At 39.8% G+C, this 14,105-nt stretch overlaps 1 protein-coding gene and 1 long non-coding RNA gene across 2 annotated transcripts; both read right to left on the reverse strand.

The window, feature by feature from the left end:
- Positions 1-1,714: 1,714 nt before the first annotated feature.
- LOC116674184 (uncharacterized) lies at positions 1,715-3,019 on the reverse strand. The gene is made up of 3 exons (XR_004328004.1): positions 2,787-3,019; positions 2,524-2,630; positions 1,715-2,319 (listed from the first exon to the last, which is right to left on the reverse strand). It is a non-coding gene; the product is annotated as an uncharacterized LOC116674184 (long non-coding RNA).
- Positions 3,020-9,152: 6,133 nt separating this feature from the next.
- On the reverse strand, positions 9,153-13,925 carry btla (B and T lymphocyte associated). Its single transcript, XM_032506712.1, is given in 7 exon segments — positions 9,153-9,623; positions 9,716-9,750; positions 9,836-9,961; positions 10,070-10,105; positions 10,641-10,812; positions 10,815-10,972; positions 13,336-13,925. Coding segments are annotated over 7 exon segments (939 nt in total). The 5' UTR covers positions 13,442-13,925; the 3' UTR covers positions 9,153-9,317.
- Positions 13,926-14,105: the final 180 nt, after the last annotated feature.

Consider the following 14,105-nt stretch of genomic DNA (forward strand, 5'->3'; position numbering starts at 1 on the left):
TTTTTTTAAAGATTATATTTTGGGGCTTTTTTGGGGGGGCTTTTCCCTTTGTTATGAAGTGACAGTGGATAGATATGAAAGGGGGGGGGGGAGAGAGAGAGATTCAAACCCGGGCCACTGCAGGACTCAGCCGACATGGGGGCGAACGCTCTTACTGGGGGAGTTAGAGCCCGCCCCGTTAGGTGGGGTCTTTGACAAAAGTGTGTGTGTGTGTAACAGCTTTTAGCACTTTCAAAACCACAGAGGTCGCACATCCCACAGGCCACGCTGCTTGCGGCGCGTCGTGCAGCCCTGAGCTGTGAGACCCACTCCCTGCCACTCACTTTTGAATGGGGACTGTTGCTGTGGCCGTTTCACCTGCTGCAAACTGCTCTCCTCCACAGAACGTCTGTTAATTAGAAAAGGCTACAAACCGTTACCAGACAGTCGATGTGGTCACAGCTTTGCATCACGAAATCACAACTTTACACTCTAAAATGAAGTTGCTGCTAAGGCAGTGTTATTCACGAATACGAATGTTATGCCAATGCATGCTAAATGTCAAGTTTTTTACATATGGAAGATAAAACATTAAATCCACTCTTTTATAAATGTCTTATGTTTTGAGATACTCACCAATCCCCATTATTGCCAGCTTTGTTCTTTTAAAATTACATTTTAGTTACCACTCCACCATCTTTAGATATACAACAATTGATGTTTTCTCTTTTTTTTTTTTTTTTTTGTCGTAGAAATGACCTTTCCAATGGAACACATGGGCAGGCCTGTGGAGACTTTTGGTTCAGTTTTTTTACGAACGCTGTAACTGGTTTCAGTCTGAAGTGAAATGTTTCATTTCCTGGATTCAGGGTGGAGAGAGTTAATCTGGTGACGAGCTGAAGAAGAACAAGGTTTTCCCCTTCTCTGTAGGCCTGCCCGCTCCAAACACGTTGCTTTAAAAGTGACTTCTGCTGAAATGAGCACGTCGGATGGTAGCTTCGGTGTAAAAATCAAAGGAAATGTTCAGGTGACGCAACACCATCAGCATTAAACAAATATGTTAACTTCCCAGCTGTGATTAAAGAATGTAGTGATTGCACTAGCCTCCCCTTGTTATGCATTTTCATTTTTTAAACTGCTAATTCTGGGCTTTGGCTTTTGTGCTTTGGCTAAAAAGCTCTAATACCACCATTTTTTTGTTATTTTTTCTGCTGATACGCAACACATCCCTAAATCAATATTAAAGATGATTTAAAGACTTATTTTAAAAACTTAACTCCAAATGTAGGCCAACATTCTAGAATAAAGTTTTTTAGCCATGCTAGTGTGGCAGTTAAGGTTGGTCGGTCCACCACTTTGGTACAGACTAAAATATCCTCTATTTTTATATTTCATTCATTCATATTTATAATTTTGTATCTTTCGGACGTTAGTGATCCTCTGGGATTTCCTCTACTCCTGTAGCAGTTCAAATTTCACTTCCATTTCTTTATTTTATGACCAAATACCTGCAGACCTAATGCCATTTCCATCATCCTCATCCCTTTAATTAGCATATGTTAGCAACATCCAGCCTTTTATTGGTTTTACATATTCATGTGATGTGTGATGTAATTCTGCTTCCTATTTGCCAGTTAACAGTCTGTCGGCTCACCAAAAGCACAACAGGTAGTGTACCAAAGAAGTACTTTGATTGATCAAAAGAGAGCGTAAAGAACAGAGGTACTCTCACACACACACACACACACACACACACACACGAGTACACAATCACATTTAAAAAGTGTATCTGCACAGGACGTGTGAACACAAGAGTGTTGCCTGTACAGGAAACAAAACTATTTACCCTTGAATGTGTTCCATTCTGCACACACACATTGGTATATCTCAACAATAGCGGTTTCTCATGTGAGAAATTTCACTTCTGTGTGATCACAGCTTGATTTACAGGAATACAAAAGCACAACATCAATTTTCAACGTTATTCACAACCTATTAAACACATTTCTATGAGAGAATGTACCCTAAAAGAGCATTCGTTTTATTTGAAGGCCATTAAAACCAAATTAATAATTCACAAAGCAGACGTGAAAATACAAGAAAGTAACAACAAAGCCGAGCGGTGACAAACACAAATTGATAAAGAATTGAATAAGTCAAATACAAGTTGCAGGTTACCAAATCTTAAACTGAATACTATGACATGTTTTGTTATGTAACTGAGCAGATTGACATCAAGGCACGGACATGGGGACTACTTAACATTTTCATAGATAGTGATGGTAGTCAGTGCATCATGGGAGGGCTGGCGGCTCAGATCCGGTGTGTCCCTGGCTTCTCCTGCATGGTTGGCTTGAGAACAGGAGAGATTAGTTCTCAGAATGATTTTAACCAGTAGGTCCTGTATAACATATTTAATCATATTGTTTTGTGGCATTTTTCACGTTTTCTTATTCTGTTTTTCAGATTGCACCCTCATTGGGACGTCTGCGGAGTGCCTCTGCTGCAAAACCATCGCTGTATGTATAAATAAGAAATTCTCACCTTTACACACACATTTTGAAGCAACCCATGCAGATAGCACGATGACGACAACCCCCATGATTCCAACAACGCAGTACACACTTGGCCAGGAAGTCTCTTCTTTGTCTCTTTTTTCTTCTACCAGATAAAAGAGTGGATTCAGCATCAAAGGAGCATGTATGAAAAGTTGATTCATGAAAAGATCTTGATTGTTGGGGCTTTTTGACCCGTACAGTGCATGTGCCACAGCAATATCAGTGTAAGAGAGGAGTTATGTTTCTTACCTGGTTCCAAAGTCGTCCATGTAACAGTGGTGAGCCGGACCTCACCTGAGAAGCATTCAGATTGTTTATTTACCACAGAAATATCAAGTTCAATGTGATTATTTGGGAAATAATACAGGTTTTTGCATCTGTACAGTTCAGTTTAGGTGTAATGCTGCTGTGTAGAAAGCCTCACTCACCATGGACAGAAATGTTTGAAAGAACAGGATTCAGATTAATATTAAGATTCGGAAAGAATGACCTTCTGTGTAACATTACGCTCACCGTCAACACACTACAGGTCGGCTAGCTTACGTCTTAATAATGATACAAAGATGAACATTTTAGTCACTTTTTATTCAGCAGCAGTTAGAAATGGGAGCTGTGCAATGTGTGCACAGGTTTCTTGGGTCAGTTAAGTCCAGTATAGATGTATTAAACTACTGAAAAGGTCACACTCACCATGGACAGAGATGTTGACGTTATGACTCACACTGCCTCCAGCTCGACACTGATACTCACCCGAGTCGTTTCTCAGTATTTTTTGGAAGATCAAATACGATATCCCTTCTAACGGCTTTGAAAGAGTCCACTCCGTTTTAATATGACTGCTACTGCTGACATCGACAGGGACAGGGACATATTTAGTTGTCTCATATTTAAACCAGGAGACTGTCGGTGGGGAATTGTTGCAGAAGTAACTGGGCAGTCAATCCGAAGGTCTTCCCCAAGGGAGCTTCATAAACTTGGCCGTGGTGTACTCTAATTTGTGATTCACAAGTTGAATCCTTACCTGCAAAAGGAAAATGACAAAAAACACGCAGATTAGGAAGATTGGACCATTTATCCATGCTTGATGGAAAGTCTAAAACCAGCTGATGATGACATAATCAAAAATCAGCTAAATGTTATCTACATTTTCAAAAGGATTGCGACAGAAAGTAACGAGATCACGGATGAAGTTTTTAATGCTGCAGCTGCTGCCGTCAAACAGAAGTTTAGGTCAGAAGTCATTCGTGGTATCTTTGTGGTGAAAGCACTTTTCTCGATCAGAGCGACCTCGTCCAAATTAAAAAAGTTTGTCAATAAATGATGTAATTATGAATGCATTTATGTGAGAAACTATTTTTCATCAACCATCTATGCATGCTTTATAAAGATCCTGTCAAGGTGCACACAGGGAACTACAATCCGCATTATAGCAGAAGACACATTTTACAACTTCTATTTTACAAAGACAGTTATGTCGTTTTTTTCTTATTTTTTTACACAATTAAGCATTTATGACGACATGGTTGCTCGTGTCTTTTACTTTTTCCTACATAGGAATTAAATTCTACTTCCGTGTCGAGTTCTAATGCTGCGCCATTGAGTCTTCGGGTGTGTCCGTACGCCTGCTCTGGATTTTTTGAAAGGTATAATAAGTGTATTTGAAACCTTTTCACTCTCTATAACCTTTAACATGCAAAACAATATATATAATTTCTATTTGGAAATGCGTCACTTAACAAAAGAGAAAAAAGACCTGCTCAGATGGAGAGTGAGCGATGTACAATAGATAGAATAACAAAAACTTACTATCAGCATCCAAAGTGAGGAGGAGCGCCGCTAAGACGGACACATGAAGGATGGTCGGGTAGTAGTCAGGTCTCATGGTGGAAACACCCAAAAACCAGCTTGTGTGTCCACTTGTGTAGAACAGCTATCACTGTCTGCTCTAGAAACTGCACTGGTGTACTTTACTTCCTGCTTTCAGTGGTCTTTGGTGCATGCATACCCCCGTTACACTTAATAGTCTTCACAACACATTTTCAAAAAATGTATCAATTAAGAATTTAATCTGGTCAATGCAAAAATGGATGTGTCCATTTTAAGGCCGTGAGAACCAAGTTGATCATTCACAAAGCATGTTACATAAAAACACAAAGCACAACAGCAAACCCAAGCATTGATAAACAAGTGTCAGTAATAATGTGAATAAATGAGAAAGGAGCAGGTTACACAATCTTGAAACGAACACTAGGAAATGTTTTGATATGAAGCATTTTAGCAGAGCATATTGATTTCAAGGCACAGAAATGGAGACTACAGCTTGTTTTCATAGATATGCATGGGAGGCGATGCATCGTTTTCATAGATGTGCATGGGAGGCGTTGCATCATGGGAGGGCTGGCGGCTCAGATCTGGTGTGTCCCTGGATTTTTCTGCTATGATTGGATTGAGAACAGGAGAGATTAGTTACTGTTCTCAGAATGATTATAGATAGTAATCTTTATAGCATATGTCCTGTATTTTATGTTGGTTCTTGTTCTTTTGTGGCTTTTTTTCCAGTTTTTTTTTTTAGGTTAGACCTTCATGAGGACGTCTGCAGAGGGCCTCTGCTGCTGAACCATCACTGTATGTAAAGATCAAAACTCCTTACCTTTGCACCTGCATCTTGATGCAACACATAAACATAGCATTATGAGGACAAACACCGTGAGTCCGACAGCACGGTACACAAATGGCCAGAAAGTGTCTTCTGGGCTCTCTGCGAGATAGAAGGACATTTGACTCAGCATCAATAGAATCAAGAATGTAAGCCATATAATGCGTGTGAAAGTGGCGATATCACTGAGGGAGTGAATTCAGCATCTGTACAGTTCGGTGTAGTCATGATGTTCAGAAGGATCACTTACCATGGACAGAGACGCTGCTCTCATTACTCATTCTGCCTCCCATTTTACACTGACACACACCTGAGTCACTTGTGTGTATTTGTTCAAAAACCAAAAACAATATCCATTCTGAATGCTTTACAGGTTTACACTCGGTTTCAAGTTGACAGCAGACTGTGACTTTCAGTGGTGAATTGTTGCATAAAGCAACTGTGCAGTTAATCCGAAGGTCTTCTCCAAGGAAAGCTTCAAAATCTGTGCTGCGTACTTTAATTTCAACTTTACAATTTGAAACTTCCCCTGCATGAGAAAAATGACAAAAGATTAGAAATGACTGGGGCAACGGGGTACCAGCTGATATAAAAGCAGTGAAAAGTTATGTAACATTTTCAAAGAGTAGAAAAGAAAAGAATTAGAGCATAGAAAAAAGTTTGAAATGTTGCAGCTGTAGCCATCAAACTTCAAATTCAGGTCAGCAAATCATGGGTGGTATTTCTGTGGTTAAAGCACTTTTTTTTACATTGGTTTTCTGTGCGACCACAAATCTTCTAAATTAAATATGTTTACGTTTACACTACTTAATGTTAGAGTTTGGGCTGTTGAAGCCATGGTTGGGATCAGGGTCTGCCAATCTTAATGGCGGAGAGGAACCTTGTGAGAAAGGCATGCCAAGTATGAAGCTACAAAAGTGACCAAGAGACTTAATTTCAAAGCAAAAGACCTGCCTCCAATGTCTTTGATGGGGATTCTACCTGATTACAATGCAATATCTAGCCTGCTTTTTACTTGTAATCGTTATTCTCAGATTAAAAAGGACGCAGGTGCTCCAAGAAAAAGCTAAATCTTTGTCATTTTTACTTGCTGGAATGGTTGTATGATAAGAATGGCTAATATTTCCCATCAACATCTAAAGATACCCCATGAAGATCCTCCTTAGGGGCAAACAATCAGCTAAAGTTGCTTACATCAAAGACCCAATTTCTTCGGATTTTGACGTTTTAAATAGGAATTCATTTGTTTTCTTTAGTTTTTTTCACATAGTAAAATCTTGTCTTTAACCGGTTTTCTTTTATAGGAATCAAAACCAAAAACATCCATATTCGATCTTGCTTTTAGGTTCTAAGTTTTTAAAGCTGTGCCGTTGAGTCTTTGAGTGTCTGTACGTCTGCGCTGGATTTTACGTGTGAGGTATAATACATGTATATAAAACCTTTGCAGTCTTGATAATCTTTAACATGCAAAACATTGTTTAACTCGTTCCTATTCTTGAATATGTTAATCAATCAAAGAGAAACAAAGACAGGGAGCGGTGTTCAATAGATAAAATAACGAAAACTTACTCTCAGCATCCGAAGTGAGGAGGAGCGCCGCTAAGACGGACACATGAAGGATGGTCGGGTAGTATTTAAGTCTCATGGTGGAAACCAGCTACTGTACCCACTTGTGTTGAGCAGCTGTCACTGTAGGACTGCTCTAATGATCACAGTGGTGTACTTTACTTCCTGCTTTTGATTACCCTGGTCTTCGGCATGTGCATGCCCCCATTACACTCAACATACATATCAAAGCCCAAAAAGGGCATTTTAGACACACACACACACACACAAAACTTTTTTTTAACCTCATTACATCTGAAACTCGGGGGGGTTTCTTCTCAACATTTTTGCTACCTTCGTATTAGGTTGTTTTATAGGAAAAACAGTACAAAAGCAATTCAGCAGTGATGGCGTCATATAATCTTAATTCAAATCAAACAGTTGTGGTTACATACTCTGTGATTACACATTATGTTATTTCATTGCACATAAGTTAAATGTAACCATTATAAAAAGGCTTTGAAAAGTAAAACTACAGAAGCATCATTCGTCATTCACATAGTCAGAAAGTGGGTCAATAGTTGATGTGGTATATACAGTCTGTGATCTCATAAAACCAATACTGTTATCAGATGTGATGTCAAGTCTCGGAGGTGCAGCGGCACCAGGCCACGGTTTGAACCGTCAGTGAGTGCATGCCACAAAACATTCAAACCAAGGTCACAAACAAATTCTCCTTATAAAACGCATTCGGTGAGAGATGGTGAGGCGTTTAGCCTCTACTGTTGGAGAATTCCAGATAGAGGACTTCTCAGCCTGGTGACAGCCCTATTCCAGTTGCGTGTTAGAGGATAAGGCTGGTGTAATTCTATGGCTTTCTTATAGTCAACAGATCCAATGAAATACCAAAATCCAACACATTAGTTTATACTTTAATACTGTCTGACTCCCCATCCTGTCTGTGGCACTTGACCCCAAGCTCATTGGTTCTTAAGGAGACAAAACATTAAGAATGAAGCACAAATATGTAGTTTAAATTTTGAAAAGTAATTTCCTAAAACAGCTGGGCACTGCAGGTTTTAACAGACATTACACAGGAGTAAAAAGGGTGATTTGTTTATTTTTTTAGACTATTTTCAATTGCGGATTAATACACACTTGGTGTTCTGGTGAGTATATGTGGGAGTCAAAATAAAATAGTGTATGGTAAAAAGTCACCTAGTGCAACAGTGAGGTTCATCAATGTGTTTTTAGAAGTTCACATAAGTTATATACACAAGTTCTACCAGGTTTTGGATACTGAGACAGTATGTGTTTGTTTGTTTTTTAAATTATGGGATTCATTGTAAAATAATAAAAACCCAGAGTATCCCCAGCCTTAACTTGTCTGTTTATGATCAGCGCGAGTGTTGGATCAGCTTGTCACTCCCCAATGTGAGTCGAGTGCAGATTTGAGTCACGCATGCTCAGATTTAAACGCTTTACGGCATAACATGTCATACGGAAATTTGTGAAATGACATCATAAACTTTTCTCATTACAAACAATAACAGAAGATGGGAATTATTTCAAAAACGTTGCAGCTATCTATGATTGTTTAATTGCTAACGTTAGCTCAAAACGCCGTTCAACTGACAGCCTTTGTTGTGTTTGATTGCTAGCTTGTAGCTAAGCTAGCAGTCATTATAAAAACATTTTAGCTATCTATAGTTGTTTGATTGATAACATTAGCTCAAAACGCCATTCAAGTGACAGCCTTTGTTGTGTTTGAATGCTAGCTTGTAGCTAAGCTAGCAGTCATTATAAAAACATTTTAGCTATCTATAGTTGTTTGATGCTAAAGTTAGCTCAAAACGCCATTCAACTGACAGCCTTTGTGTTTGATGCTAACTTGTAGCCAGCAGTGAACCAACTTCGTTAAGTAGGTCCATTTTTACTGTATTGACATTACAGAAGTCTCTCGTTAGCATCTTGTATGCTACTTGTTGTACTTAGATTGGGGAGTGACACAGCTCATCTGCAGTCACAGACTTGTATCTTTATAGAAATCCTGCAACATGTCTCCAGCGGGATAATGTCCGTAACATTTCCACGAAACAAAAAATGAAAAGGTTTTATCGTTTGATGATGCAAACAAGGCAACGTTATAGCAAAACAGCATGGGTACCTTGTTTGGTCCTCTGGCTGAATTGAAATGGAGTGGAGACCACTTGGTTACATTCCATTTTAATTTGGCATGTCGAGGGCGTACCCATTCGTATTGGTACATGATGACCTCACAAATTCCCAGCACAGATCTGCTCAGAGGTCTAGGTCTATTTGGAGAATATATTAGCAAAGGGTGGATGTCTAGAGTCTCAGGTAGATGTTTGTGCTGTATTTCCTGCATGTTCGTAATAAGAGAGCAGTTTTTGTTACAAAAACGCAAATGGAAAAAAAACTGTCCAGGGCGAGTTTTCTGTATCTCCTTTAATCACTCTGCTGAGCTCCTCTGGGATGCACCAGTATCAAACATGGTCCTGGCCCCATTTACTCTCTCCAACATCACATTACTCCGGCTAATGCGAACTGTCGTCCACTCAGAAGTAATTTATACTGGGTGATGGGTCTTGAACACGGATAGCCGCGTACTCTGAAGTCTCCTGCTGTCGTCTCCGTGGCGGCCGAGCAGCAGCCCCCGCTGGAAGCTGGTGGTTGAGAGCAGCATACACAACAGAACTCCCCTCTTCCTCGTTGTCTCTTGGTGTTGGCAGCTCATGGGGTTGTGAGGGCGGTGTAGTCTTCCGGGTGGACCTCCGAGATGGCGGCGCAGAGGGGGTTCCTCTTGGCGAGGGCTGGGGGCTGGCGTGTGGGAAGGGTTGCTCCACCATGGGTATCGCCATGTACTGAAAACATCCCAAATAAGCATTTTGCATTAAAGTGTTGAAGATGGGGCAAATGGGATGGACAGGAAGTTTGAAATATATCCTCATCTTACCTGATTTTCAGTTTGCAACTCTTTCTTTGGCTTCCCTGCATGATGGCATTTTGATGAAATTAGTTCATGTTTTTGAAGTCACAGTCATGTGGCATATGGCATATTTATACATGATCTCACCTTTACACCCTCGCATTGACAAAACGGATAAAATGATCACTATGATGACAAATGGCACAATCCCAGCTGCAAAGTACATGTACACCCATAGATTTTCTCCGTGTCCAGGATATAAAGTCTTTGTTTCTGTAATAAAAAGAAGTTGGACTCAATTAAAATCAAGGATCACAATCAAATTAAGACCTGGGAAGCATGTGGACTAGCAACACAGCACTATGTATAAGATTTTCTTACTTGGGTCATTCCGTGTACCATTACTCTCACCATCACCTATAAAATATTACAGAATTAGGTTTTAATGATACAAAGATAGAAATTTTGTTATTGGCAGTTAGAAATATGAGCTGTACAGTGTGAACACAGGTTTCTCAGGTCACTTTAGTATAGACTAGAATTTAGATGTTGTTATCTTCCCGTCGACCATGCAATTTTTGTTTTTCTTGGTCAAAATTAAAAATGTAAACCGTTTTTTCAACGTTTGGTCATCTTTTTCGATACTCTTGTTACGTGTTTGTCACTTTTTCCAATGTTTATCTGTGTTTTCTTGACCTTTTCTTTAACGTTCTTCTATTCATTTTTTTCTCAAATGCTGTAAAATTGAATAAAACACCAAAATTCAATTAAAGTAGTGAACTGTTTATGTATTTTACTTGTGAGGAATGTTGTGGGGAACCATCCACGTTATTTTTTGGACAATTTATTTGAAAGAATCCCAAATATATTTGAAATAGAACTTTTTGAAAATGTGTCAAATTTGAGCCGAGGACAACAGGAGGGTTAAATTAGTGAAAAAGGTCACACTCACCATGGACAGAGATGTTGACGTTATGACTCACACTGCCTCCAGCTCGACACTGATACTCACCTGAGTCGTTTCTGAGTATTTTTTGGAAGATCAAATACGACATCCCTTCTAACGGCTTTGAAAGAGTCCACTCCGTTTTAATATGACTGCTACTGCTGACATCGAAAGGGACAGGGACAATTTAGTTGTCTCATATTTAAACCAGGAGACTGTCGGTGGGGAATTGTTGCAGAAAGTAACTGGGCAGTCAATCCGAAGGTCTTCCCCAAGGAGAGCTTCATAAACCTTGCCGTGGTGTACTCTAATTTCTAATTCACAAGTTGAATCCTTACCTGCAAAAGGAAAATGACAAAAAACGCGCAGATTAGGAAAGATTGGACCATTTATCCATGCTTGCCGGAAAGTCTAAAACCAGTTGGCGATGACATAATCAGAAAGCAGCTAAATGATGTCCACCATTTTCAAAATCAGTCTAGGATCTAGACAGAAAGTAACGAGATCACGGATGAAGTTTTTAATGCTGCAGCTGCTGTTGAATTCTTACCTGCAAACGGAAAATGACACAAAGCACATACAGCATGGGTCAATTCATCTTTAGTTTACAGTTTATTATAATGGAGCAATTAAATCTGATACCAGCTAATGATGAAAGAATATGACATTAGACACCGAAAACAGTGTAGCACTATATATTGTACAATAAAATGTTTTTTTTTTAATCATGGTTTCTGCAGATTACCAAGTTAAAGGCCTTTTCAATACCACATAAGATACAATTTCATACCTGTTTGGGACAAACCGGCCAAAATAACTCATTTATATCCCATTTCTTTTAGTACTTTTCAGCAGCGAATGACAATAATTCCCAATGATATAATCAATTATATTCACACAACCTGGACCCAGATAAGCAGAGGAAAATGGATGGGTTATCCAATGAAAAATTAATGAATTAAGTTAAATCATTTTTTGCCAGGAATCATCATTTGCGACTAATGGGTGGATGAGTGGATGTAGCTGTAGCTAACAGCATCACCAACTAGCATTACTGTCCACTGCAGGCAAGAGAAAAAATGTAAGACTTTTGAATAAATTTGATATATAGACATATATATGTATATGTAAATATAGATATATAGATAGTTAAGACTTTGCAAGACCTGAAGCGAACAGTCTAGGGGAGTTGTTACACTGGCTAAAGGACACCAAACATTTAAAATACCTATAATTAGCCTTTAAGATGGTGAAAAGAAGGAAAAAAGTACCATCATACGTGATAATACGAAATAAGTCAATGTGATGCAAAAATTGAAACTTGAAGTGGAAACACAATTTGCATGAGAAGGAACTGAGAGTGACCCCCACCTAAAGCACAGCGTCTCGAGGGAAACTTTAAACCCACATGTCGGAATTTCACCCTGATAACCCCCAATTTATTTTGCATAAATCCCTGAAAACTGCAACACAACATGTTCCACTGCTCACGGACGTTGAGCTCGAGTTCAATCTTAACTTTTGAAACAGCAGTCGACAAAACAGTCAATCAGTTCAGTTCAACCTCTGTTCTGGACCTTTCACACATCCCAGTATTAAAACGCTCAGAAATATCTCAACATCTATACCTCCATGACAACTGGGTTTGTCGCTAGGAAAAATATGCATCTGCAAAACAGAAACAGCCCTGTTCTTGACTTTGTTTTGTAAAGAAATGGAGTTTTTCAAGGCTTTTTGGGGCGTTTTTAAGAAGTTAACCATACTGTTGCATGGTGGTAACACTATGTGGATCACTAGGATTTTTCCATAAAGAAAGTCCATTTTTAAATGTTGGTTGCTCACTGCCACTAACATGAGTCACTATTAAATAATATTGTACGTCCTCTGGCCCCAAACCACATAGAAACATTAAAGGCAGGAAACCACACCATACCCTTGTAGACAAATATGTGAATGACACTGTGGTCGGTGGCAGTAAATGAAGTAATTCACACAGCCATATAGCTTTTTACAATAAGAAATCACGCCACTCCTATTGCCAGCTGAAATGGATCAAAACAAGGAAAATGAAGTGGGTAGACGACTGATGAAGCTAATGAGTAAGCTCTAGAAAAATAGTTTTTTTTTGTCGTTCCATGTTTTTGAAAAACACATTTTTGTGTGAAAACTCTTAAATGTTTCCATCAAGCTCCCACACGCGCAAAAAACATCCTCCTTTTAACCGAAAGTGTTTTAACACCTGAAACCGACATTTTGAAATGCGTTTTACATGTCAGTTGAACAAGGTATATATGACATACTTTCAAAGAAAATTATATAATAAGATCATTATGTGGCTTGTTCAAAGAAGAATAGCCTAATATTGGTTACAACTTTCACAACAAACTGAGTCACTTGTTGGCTCTGGGAGATGACTGTATACATCGACTTTGTCCTTTTAAAACTAAGCTGCCTGCATACTTAGCAGTTGTATTTTAAATCTAAATCCTGAGTAGACATGTACACAGCACTTTAGAATTCATGACCTATACAGAAATCAGGCCTCCAACCTTTACCAGCGTGTTTGGATAATGGTCACCAAGCTGGTTTTTTTTAAAGTCCAAAGTCCTGATTTAACACATAACAGACCTGCAGAGGAAGGAAAGGTAACGCTAACGCAAACACTGAGACAGGACAACATGCAAACACAATAATAACCTACTGTCAGCGTTTAAGGTGAGAAGCAGCCCTGCCAAGATGGACGCATGCAGGACGGTCCAGCAGGGGTAAGGCCTCATGATGGGAACACTCAGAAAACCTCCAGTCATCTCGCAGTCACAGCCAATCCAAGTGAGAAATGTCCCTCCGAGCACATCGTTTTATGGCTAAACAAAACCGAGAAGTGCTGAAGCCAAGGCAGGATTTAGTTAGCAACATGCTGCTTCCTCTTTCTACTCTCTGCTCGCTCCCTTCTACCTCTTTTCCTTTTACAGGAGGGGCTGTGAGCGCACTGGAGGGGAGTGAAGGTCGTGGGTGGTCTTGCTTCTCCAAATGTTTCAGGTCCAATGCAGTAAAACATCTCAGCTCAGGGGTCCCCCCCCCCCAGTTTTAGGCGCTGAACCCGGCTACAACCCTGCAATAGCAAAGATCTAATGCTCCACTGCAATCTTTCTCTCTCCCGTCACCTCTCTTTTCATTTCTGAGTCTTGTTTCAGTCTGTGCACCTTGACAGTGACATCATCATTTCTTGGCAGTGTCTGTGGTTCACCCTCTTCAAGCTGACTTCCTCTCCTCTCTCCCTTTCTTTCAACTTCACCGTCTGCCAGTCTTGCAAACGTGTGCGGCCTTCTGCACAGCAGTGCGGTTTCAGAGGATGCACAGTGCGCTGAAGGGGAGATGGGGATGATGTGGCCTCTTTAATGTCCACTCTGTTTGCATGTGTGTGTGTGTGCCTGTGTGCGTGTGTGCGTGTGTGCGTGTGTGTGCGGTTGC

Source organism: Etheostoma spectabile, chromosome 24, assembly GCF_008692095.1.
Source record: "Etheostoma spectabile isolate EspeVRDwgs_2016 chromosome 24, UIUC_Espe_1.0, whole genome shotgun sequence".
NCBI lineage: Eukaryota > Metazoa > Chordata > Actinopteri > Perciformes > Percidae > Etheostoma > Etheostoma spectabile.